The sequence below is a fragment of the Tupaia chinensis genome, unplaced genomic scaffold (assembly GCF_000334495.1).
Source record: "Tupaia chinensis unplaced genomic scaffold, TupChi_1.0 Scaffold144642_1, whole genome shotgun sequence".
NCBI classification, from domain to species: Eukaryota; Metazoa; Chordata; class Mammalia; order Scandentia; family Tupaiidae; genus Tupaia; species Tupaia belangeri.
Genome location: NW_006204503.1, coordinates 400,245 through 410,358, shown reverse-complemented (window position 1 = coordinate 410,358; position 10,114 = coordinate 400,245). Strand labels below are relative to the sequence as shown.

General features: G+C 41.3%; 1 protein-coding gene across 3 annotated transcripts in view; it reads left to right on the top strand.

Moving 5' to 3' along the window:
* The window catches only part of INTS2 (integrator complex subunit 2), a 72,052-nt gene that overhangs the window by 6,293 nt on the left and 55,645 nt on the right, over positions 1-10,114 (top strand). For all 3 annotated transcript variants that reach the window (XM_006167216.3, XM_006167217.3, XM_006167218.3), the window contains exons 5-7: positions 2,524-2,637; positions 7,981-8,111; positions 8,348-8,521. In XM_006167216.3, coding sequence (XP_006167278.1) covers positions 2,524-2,637; positions 7,981-8,111; positions 8,348-8,521 — 419 coding nt within the window. The remainder of the gene's footprint in view (positions 1-2,523; positions 2,638-7,980; positions 8,112-8,347; positions 8,522-10,114) is intronic.

Below are 10,114 nucleotides of genomic sequence, written 5' to 3'. Positions count from 1 at the left end.
TCTTTCCCTCTCTCTCCCTTAGGTCAAATTTAAAAATAATGGTAAATGGGGCTGGCAGGTGGCATGGTAGTTGAAGTGCTGAATTCCCATATGGCTGACTGCAATTCAAGTCCTGGACCTGGTGACTTGCTTTCTCTCTCTCTGGTCAAACTTAAAAATAATAATAATAAATAAAATTAAATGAAATAATCCTTTAAAAACAAAAATGTTTTTGGGGCTAGCAGATAGTGTGGTGGTTAAGGGCTCTGGACTCCCACATGGCTGACTGGTTTGAGTCTTGGACCTGGTTGCTTGCTTTCTCATTTTTCCTCCCTCTTGCTCTGACACTCTCTGGTCAAATTAAAATAAAAAATAAAATGAGTGAATAAATAAGTTAAATAATTCTTTACTCTATTTTATATATTTTTAAAGAATTATTTTATTTAATTTCATTATTATTCACTTTGACCAGAGAGAGCTAGAAGGAGAGTAAGGAAGCAATCCACCAGGTCCAGAACTTGAACTGTGGTTGGCCATGTGGGAGTCCAGTGCCTTAACCACCATGCCACCTGCTGGCACCAAATACTTCATATTATTAACTTTGAGGGGTAGAATTAATTTTCTTTTTTGTATCTTCATTTATTTAATTTACTACAGGGTGTATGTGCTTTCTGAAAAGAAACAGAGAGAGAAGGAGAGGGGAAAGTGAGAACGCACCACTCAGGGAGGATGGCCACTCTGCAATTCCTTCTCCTCCATTCTCCTTTTGAGATTTTGGGCTTGCACAGTGCCCAGTGTATTTTTTAGGCCCCTGGGTCTGGGACTGGAACGACATCGTTGGCCATGAGGGTTCCAGCTCACCTTAACCACCACACCACCAGATGGCCCATTCTTTGTATCTTTGTGTAATTTCTAGACTCTCCATTATACTACAAACCTTTTTCCTCCAGGTCTACATTCTGTTGCAATTCTGGACACACACAAATATGGGTCAGGCATGTTTTTCTTTTATCTTTTCAGTTTGGCAGAGGGCACATGTATTCATCAGCGAGAGAGGGAAAGTGATAAAGCATACCCCATGGGGGATGGTCATGCCACAGATCCTTCTCCATTTCTCCTTTTGGGATTTTGGGAATGTATGCACACGTACCCAGATATTTTTCAAGCTGTTGGATCTGGGACTTATCCGTACAGTGGACCACGTCAGATTCAGTTGCCTTAACCACTACTCCAGCTGCTAGTTTATGAGGCATGTTTTTCAAGCTGCCAGGGCCAAGATTGGAATTGTGGTCACCCATGTGGGGTCTGGTTTCCTTTACTAGGCTGCAGGGTAGTGATCTTTCATACTCTTTTTTTTTTTAAGTGCCCGAGGACACATGTGCTTGCCTGAGAGAGAGGGAGAAAGAGAGAGCGAGAAATCACCCCCAAGGGGGTGTGGTTGTGTTCCAATCCCTTTTCCTCCAATTTTTCATCCTGTTGGGATTATCTGCATGCACACACATGCCACACATATTTTTCTTTTTTATGTTTTAGAGAATTATTTATTTATTATCATTATTTTTTCAATTGGACTAGAAAGAGAGAATGAGAGAAGGAAAGTGAGAAAGCAAGCCACCAAGTCTGGGACTCGAACTGTGGTTGACTGTGTGGGAGTCCAGTGCCTTTAACCAGCACACCACCTGCTGGCTCCAGCCACGCGTTTTTCAAGCTTCTGGAGTCTGGATTTGAATCATGATCAGCCACATAGGATCTAGCTCCCTGTTTTTCTTTTCTTTTCTCTTCTCTTCTCTTCTCTTCTCTTCTCTTCTCTTTTCTTTCTTTCTTTCTTTCTTTCTTTCTTTCTTTCTTTCTTTCTTTCTTTCTTTCTTTCTTTCTTTCTTTCTTTTTTGTTGCTATAAGGGTGTGTGTCTTCACTGGAGAGAGACAGAGACAGAATGTGAGAAATCAGCCCCTAGTAGGGATGTCCGTGGCGTAGTCCTTTCTCCTCTAGTCTCCTTTTGGGATCTTGAGCACACATGCATATGCACCTGGCATGTGTTTTAAGCTGCTGGGTTTGAACCATGGTCAACTACTTGGGAGTCCAGCAATGTAAACATTACGCCATTTTCTGGTCCTGGGGATCTAACTCTCTTAACCTCTAGGTTAGAGGACCAGCACTCCAGATTCTTTGTGGACATAAAACATAGAGAATATAACAGTGCAAAGTTGTTTATGAAAGTATCTTTTTAGACTACCACTGTCTAAAAAACTTTGTGCAGTATTTTGTGGTTCAGCACAGTAGCCACTGGGCACAGGTGGCTATGGATTGATCACTTGAAATGTTGCTAGTGACTGAGCAGTAAACTGTTCTACATTTTATTTCATTTTAATTTAGATAGCCACATGTTACTAGTGGCTTTCATTGGATAGCTCAGCTCTTTATTATGTAAGGAAAGTACATTAATTACTTTTAGATGACACCTGTGAAATGTCAAAAGACATTTAACGTATACTACAATGAAATAACACTGTTATAATAAAAACATTGACTTTGTTTTTTTACAGAGCTCCCTTCCTTGCTTCCCATAGTCGATGTAGCTGAAGCCTTGCTGCATGTTAGAAATGGCGCCTGGTTCTTATGTCTTTTGGTGGCCAATGTTCCTGATAGTTTTAATGAAGGTAAATACAATTTTAAAATGGGATATTGAAGACATTTGGTGGGGCATGTAGAGGATCTTTTTTTTTCTTTTGAGCTGAGAAAAAGCATTTGTGGAATTTATTTGAGATTTTATCTTTTGAAAATGTATTAGTGTTCATTGTTGAAATATTGAAGTCAGAGATTTCAAAATTGTGTTGGCATTGCAAATTTAAGTACATTATACGCATTCGTATGTCGCAAAAAAAATGTTTTTGCCATTAGCCTCTAGAATTATACAGCAGTAAAATCCAGTAAGAAACTAGAGGATATAGTCTCTGTGCTCAGGGAGCAAAGGGTAGGAGACACATGTCTGTGAAACACCAGATAGCAGTATGTGATACGTGTAGTCGGATATAACAGCAGCTGAACTTGTCTTAGCCTATTGCTGTTAGTTTGCAGAAAGGTCATAGGGTGGAAATTGAGGTAAATCAACTAAAAATTCTCATTTCTACCTCAAACTACTGGTGACTAAAGATTGTTATTTGGGTGATACAACAAAAACAGCATTTGTTGAGCAAGGTAAATTGTGATTTGGAATAAATGGAGTAACTGGATCTGGGGTTATAATGTCTGGCTTTGTCACTCAATTGTTATATGACCTTCATCAAGATGCTTCTCATCTGTAAAATGGAGCCATTGATAATATTTTCCTTCTAAGAGAGTTACTGAAGGTCACATTATATACACACACACACACACACACACACACATATATGGTTTGATTTTTTTGCTATAGGGTGCGTGTACTCACCAGAAAGACAGAGAGAGAGAGAGAGAGAGAGAGAGAGAGAGAGAGACAGAAAGCAAGAAGTCACCTCTCAGCGGGGATGGCCATGCCGCAATTCCTTCTCCTCCATTCTCCTCTCAGGATCTTGGACATGCACGCACACGCGCCTGGTGTGAGTTTAAGCCACCAGGTCCAGGACTCGAACTGCATTCCACAACAATGGAGTCCTGTGACATAGCCATTATGCCAACTACTGGTCCCCATGTCGTTCTTCTTAAAAATTAGTGTTTACATGGCGTGAATATTTTTCTGTATTTTAATTTCTCTCTGTGTTTGAGACAGATTTCTTATGGATAATATAGTTAGATTTTTTTTAAGAATTATTTTATTTAACTTTATTTATTTATGTATTTATTTTAATTTGACCAGAGAGGGACAGAGGGAGAGAAAGTGAGAAAGCTAGCCACCAGCTCTGGGACTTGAACCATGGTTGGCCATGTGGGAGTCTAGCACCTTTAACTACCATGCCATCTGTGGCTCCTCGATTTATTTAAAAAAAATTTTTTTTAAGTCTGATTATTTATTTTTCTGTGTCTGTGAGAAAGAAAGAGAAATAGACGAGTACCCTCAAAGAGTTCTTTATGCCATAGTCCACTCCCATTCTCAGCTGGTCTGGATCATGGGCATGCTCAAGGAGTTCCTGGGACTCAAACCCAGGACCTTTCCTAGGGAGGTTGGATTGTGTGCCCTGGGTCTTTTATTTATTATTTTTAAAAAAGATTTTTCCATAGGGCAAGTGCACTTGACAGAGACAGAAAGAGAGAGTAAGGAAAAGTGGGAAATCCTCCCTTGGCAGAAGTTGCCATACCACAGTTCCTTTTTTTTTTTTGCTCTCCTCTTGGGAGTTTGGGCATGCAGGCACAAGCACCTGACATGATTTTTAAGCCACAGGGTGCAGACTTGAACCACAGAGTTAGCTATGTGGGATCCAGTGCCTTAACCTCCATGCTACTTGCTGGTCCTTTATTTATTTTTAAGTCTAGTGATTGTCTTTATATTTTTAATGCCACAAGAGTGAGTGAACGAGTGTGCACTGCTCAACAGGGTCCCATCACAGTGTTTTCCTTTTTTCTTCATTTCTCCATCCCCTCATGCTTAAACTCGTGTCCGGTGTGAGTTTAAGCCACCAGGTCCAGGATTCAAACCACAGTCGACTACATGGGAGTCCAGCGACATAGCCATTATGCTAACTGCTGGTCCCAGAGCTTCCTAAATTTCTGATAGTTCAGGTTTGCTGGTGACAAATTTTCCTCCTGTTTTTGGTTTTGAAAAATCTTCTTTTGCCTTCTTAAAAAATTTTTTTTGTTGCCACATGGTGTATACACTCACAAGAAAGAGAAAGAAAGCATTCCCCAGTGTGGTGTGATCACCCCACAATTCTTTTTCCCTCATCCTGTCAGGATATTGGGCATGTATCCACATTTGCTTAGTGTTTTTTCCCCAAGCCTAATACTCAAACTCTCAGTCATGTGGGATCCAGCTCCCCATGCACTTCAGTGTGCTTTAGTACTCCACTATAGGGCTACCTTCATCCACCTTTTTCGTTTCTTTGTTTCTTTAGTTTTTGGCATAGGATGTATGTGTTCACCAGAGAGAGACAGAGAGAAAGAGAGAGAGGGAAAGTGAGAAATCATCCTTAAGGGCTATGGTGATGCCATAATCTCTCTTCTCCTCCATTTCCTCTTGAGATCTTGGGCCTGCATGCACATGTCCCTGGCATAATTTTCAAGCCACCAGGTTTGGGACTCAAACTGCAGAGTCAGCTATGTGGGATCCAGCACCTTAACCTCCAAGCTACATGCTGGCCTCCTTTCCCCTCCACTTTGCTTTTTTTGGTTTGTTTAAGGTTTTGCTATACGGTATGTGACCTCATAAGAAAGACAGAGAGGGAAAGTGAGAAATCATCCCCTGGGCAGATGGCCACACCGCAGTCCCTTCTCTTCCATTCTCCTCTAGAGATTTTGGGCATTCCCTCAACATAACTTTCAAGTCACTGGTTTGGGGGTTGAACTGCAATGGACCATGTGGGAGTCCAGTACCTTAGCCACTGTGCTACCTGCTGGCCTCTCCCCTCTTTTTATTTTTGAGAGGTTTTTGCTATAGGGTGTGTGCGCTTGCCAGAAAGACAGAGAGAGGCAGAGAGATAGAAAGTGAGAAATCACCTCCCGGGGGATGGCCATGCCACAATCCCTTCACCATTCTCCTCTTGGGATCTTGGGCACACAAACACACTGGCCTGACATGAGATTAAGCCATCGGGTCCAGAACTCGAACCGCAGTCAACTACATGGGAGTCCAGTGACATAGCCATTATGTCAACTGCTGGTCCCTCCCCTCTACTTTCTTTAAAAGACCAGATTTTGCCGAGCTGGAGCTATAGTCCTACTGGCTCAGCCTCCCGTCATGTGCTATCCCCAACCCCCGCCCCCATCTCTTTTTTAGACAGAATCTTGCTAGGTGCTCAGAACAACCTTGAGTTCACAATTCTGCCTAATTCTCCTGAGTAGCTGAGATTACAGGTGGATGCCATCACGGGTGGCCTTTAGGTTAAACTAGGAATCGAACACAGGCTTCTTGTGTGGTCCCATCCCTGTGGAGCAAGATCTTATCAACATTCCAATGTGGCTGGACCTCCCTTTTATTTTATTTTATTTTATTTTATTTTATTTTATTTTATTTTATATTTATTTATTTATTTAGAGAGGTTTTTGCTATAGGGCACGTGTGCTCGTCAGAAAGACAGAGACAGAGAGACAGAAAGCGAGAACTTACTCCCAGGGAGGTTGACCACACCGCAATCCCTTCTCCATTCTCCTCTCAGGATCTTGGGCATGTATGCACACATGCCCAGTGTGAGTTTAAGCCACCAGGTCCGGTACTTGAACCACGGTCAACTACATGGGAGTTCAGCAACATAGCCATTACGCTAACTGCTGGTCCCTATTTTATTTATTTATAAATACTTCCCTTGAGCAGATTTCTTTTTTTAAAATTTTGCCAGAGGGCTTACTAGAGAAAAAGAGGGTAAAATCACTTCCTAGTGGTATGTGGTTGTGCCATAATCCCTTCTTCTCCATTCTTTAGCCTGTCATGATTTGGGCACATATGCACACACACTGTTCTTTAAGCCGCTGGGTCTGGGACTCGAACGTGCACTCAACCATGTGGGATCTTGTTCCCTTAACCACCAGGCCATGGAGCAGTCTCAGGCATAAGATTTTAGATATATATATATTTTTTTCTTTGAATTGTTTAAAGATGTCATTCTAGGGACAAGCAGATGGCATAATGGCTACGTTGCTGGAGTCCCATGTAGTTAACCATGGTACGAGTCCCAGACCTGGAGGCTTAAACTCATGCCAGGTGCGTGTGCATGCATGCCCAAGATTCCAAGAGGAGAATGGAGAAGGGATTGCAGTGTGACAGTCCCTCCTGGGGGGTGATTTCTTGCTTTCTGTCTCTCTGTCTTTTTGGCAAGCGCACATGTTCTATAGCAAAAACTGCTCCCAAAAAAGAGATGTCATTCCATTTTCTGTGGCAATTTTTACCTTTTTTCCTCTGTATTTTTTGTTCCCCTCCCATGTGATTTTAATTTTTAAAATTTTCTCTGGCTACTTTTTTTTGGTTTGCTATAGGGCACAGAGAGGGACAGAGAAGGAGAGAGAGGGGACATGGGAAATCACTCCCCTTCTTCCTGGAGGATGACCATACTACAATCCCTTCTCTTCCATTCTTAGGATTTGGGGCATGCCACACAAGTGGATTGGCCCCATCCCTGGCTACTTTTAAAATTTGATTTTTATCATTGGTTTTCAGAAATTTCATTATGTGTCTTGGTATGATTATCTTTGTTTTTCTTGATCGGGTTCATTGATCTTCTGGGTTGATACTTTTCATTAAATTTGGAAAACGTGGGTTAGCCAGCAGCATAGTGGTTAAGTGACTGGATCCCACATGGCTGAGTGCATGGTTCAATTTTCAGACGTGGCAATTTGAGAAATATACTAGACCTCTGTGGATGCGTGCTCAAGATCTGAAAAAGAGACAGAAAAGAGGTTGCACTATGACCTCCCCCAAGGGGTGTACTTCCTCACTTTCCCTCTCCCTCTCTCTCTTTGATATGCTTTCAAGTTCCCTAATCCTTTTCTTTTTTTTTTTTTGGGGGGGTAGAGATTTTCACTGTAGGGCGCGTGCGCTCGCCAGACAGACAGAGAGAGACATAGAGACAGAAAGCGAGAAATCACCCCCCGGGGGGATGGTCACGCCGCAGTCCCTTCTCCTCCATTCTCCTCTCGGGATCTTGGGCACGCATGCACACGCACCCGGCGTGAGTTTTAAGCCACCGGGTCCGGGACGCGAACCGCGGTTGACTCCATGGGAGTCCAGCGACATAGCCGTTACGCTAACTGCTGGTTCCCCCAATCCTTTTCTTTTATAGCATCTAATCTGCATAAATGATTGATTTTCAAGGCTGAAAAAATGGTTTGTGATAACTTTCTTACAAAGCTTGAAGTAATAGAGGCCCTTAAATATTTAGTTTGTAGGGGTCTGATAAAAAATGGAGAACGACAAGATGAAGAAAGTCTTGGAGGAAGGCGCAGGACAGATGCCTTACGCTTCTTATGTAAAATGAATCCTTCTCAGGCCCTCAAGGTCCGAGGCATGGTGGTAAGAGATCCTATTGTTTTTATGAAATGAAAGCCTTTATAGTAGGAAAAAGAACTTTTTGCCGGATGAATCTTAAAAGAGGTTGGCAATTTCAACTATGTACTGGACGTGTTACCTTTCTCTGGGTTTTTATGTTTTGTAAGATCTCTTCCTCTAAACTTTAGATGCTTTAGCTTTTGAGACATTCTAGTCCTTTTCCTTATGACATTGAGTTCAGTTTGTCTTTGTTGTGTTAGGTGGAAGAATGTCACTTGCCAGGCCTTGGAGTGGCTTTGACATTGGATCATACTAAAAATGAAGCTTGTGAAGATGGAGTGAGTGATTTGGTTTGTTTTGTTAGTGGTTTGCTTCTCGGAACAAATGCAAAAGTCCGGACTTGGTTTGGAACTTTTATCCGAAATGGACAGCAGGTGAGGGTTACATATTTGTATAGGCAAAGGAGCAGTATGTTTTGGCAATTATTAAGAGAAAAGAAATACTTTCAGATGATCCCTTTTCCTTTTTCTCTCTCTGGTCAAATTAAAATAAATAAATAAGTAAATAAATAAATAAATAATTCTTTTAAAAAAAAGAAGTTGTTACTGGGGACAGCAGGTGGTGTGGTGGTTAAGGTTCTGGATCCCACCTGAACCAACTGTGTGGTTCAAATCCCAGACCCAGTGGCTTGAAAAACACATGTCTCCCCCCAGGGGTTGACTTCTTATCTGCCCCTCCCCCATTTTCTCTCCAGTGAGTGCCCACTTCCTTTGGCAAAACTAAAAAAGAACAAAAACAAAAAAACAATTACATTGTATGTACATACCACATTTTGTTTATTCATTCACCTATTGAGGATATATGTAGTATTTTGCAACAGTATTTAACTTGCAAAATATTTTTAAGTTTTTAAAAAAAATTTTGTAGTAACTCCTGTAAATAAAGTTCTTATGAAGAAACGATTCAGTTTCATTTTTTAAAAAATTCATGATAGGCTGGCAGGTGGTATGGTGGGTAAGGCACTGGATTCCCACATGGCTGACCATGGTTCAAGTCCCAGTCTCAGTGGCTTGCTTTCTCACTTTCCCTCTTTCTCTCTCTCTGTGGTCAAATGAAATAGTAATAAATAAAGTGTTAAATGAAAAAAATAGTTTTAAAAATTTCATGATAGAGCCTGTGTATGCACACAGGGGAGTAAGAGAGAGTAGGTGGTAGGGAGCGAGAGAAGAGAGAGATACTTGCCATAGGATCTAGTCCATCCATAACCCTCTTCCTTCATTTCTCTAGCCTGTGAAACCTTGGACACGACTCTGTGTGCCTGGTGTGTTTCAGGCTGACTTTGTGTGGGATTCAAATCGTGGTTGGTATGTGGGATCCAGCTTCTCTTAAACAGTGTGTTACTGCTGTACCATGGAGCTGGCCCTGTGGATTGACTTTTTAAAAAAATTATTTTATTGAACTTTATTTATTCATTTATTTATTTATTTATTTTAATTTGACCACAGAGGGACAGAGTGAGAGAGAAAGAGAGAAAGTGAGAAGGCAAGCCACCAGGTTCAGGACTTGAACCATAGTCGGCCATGTGGGAGTCCAGTGTCCTTAACCACCATGCCACCTGCCGGCCCCACCTGTTGGTTAACTTTTAACTTGTTGAGGTCACTCACTAGACAGCATGTGTAATCCTTAGATCCTCCATTCTATACTTTTTACACCACCAAGTCACCCTGTTCCTCTGTATCCAAATTCTACTTTATTTATAGCCCATTTGAAAATTAATTTTCTGCTTAGCATTTTAAAAAGATGTTAATTAACACTTATTGTATGCCTTGTATTTACACCAGCACTGTCCTAAGTAAGTACTTGGCAAGCTCATCTTGTTTCTAATTACCCTTTGTATACAGTAAACTTTTCTTCTTTGAATCTGATTTTATTACTTATTTAACTATATTTATTATTATTATTATTGTTTTAATTTGCTATAGGACATGTGTGCTCACCAGAGAGAGAGAGAGAGAGAGAGAGCGAGA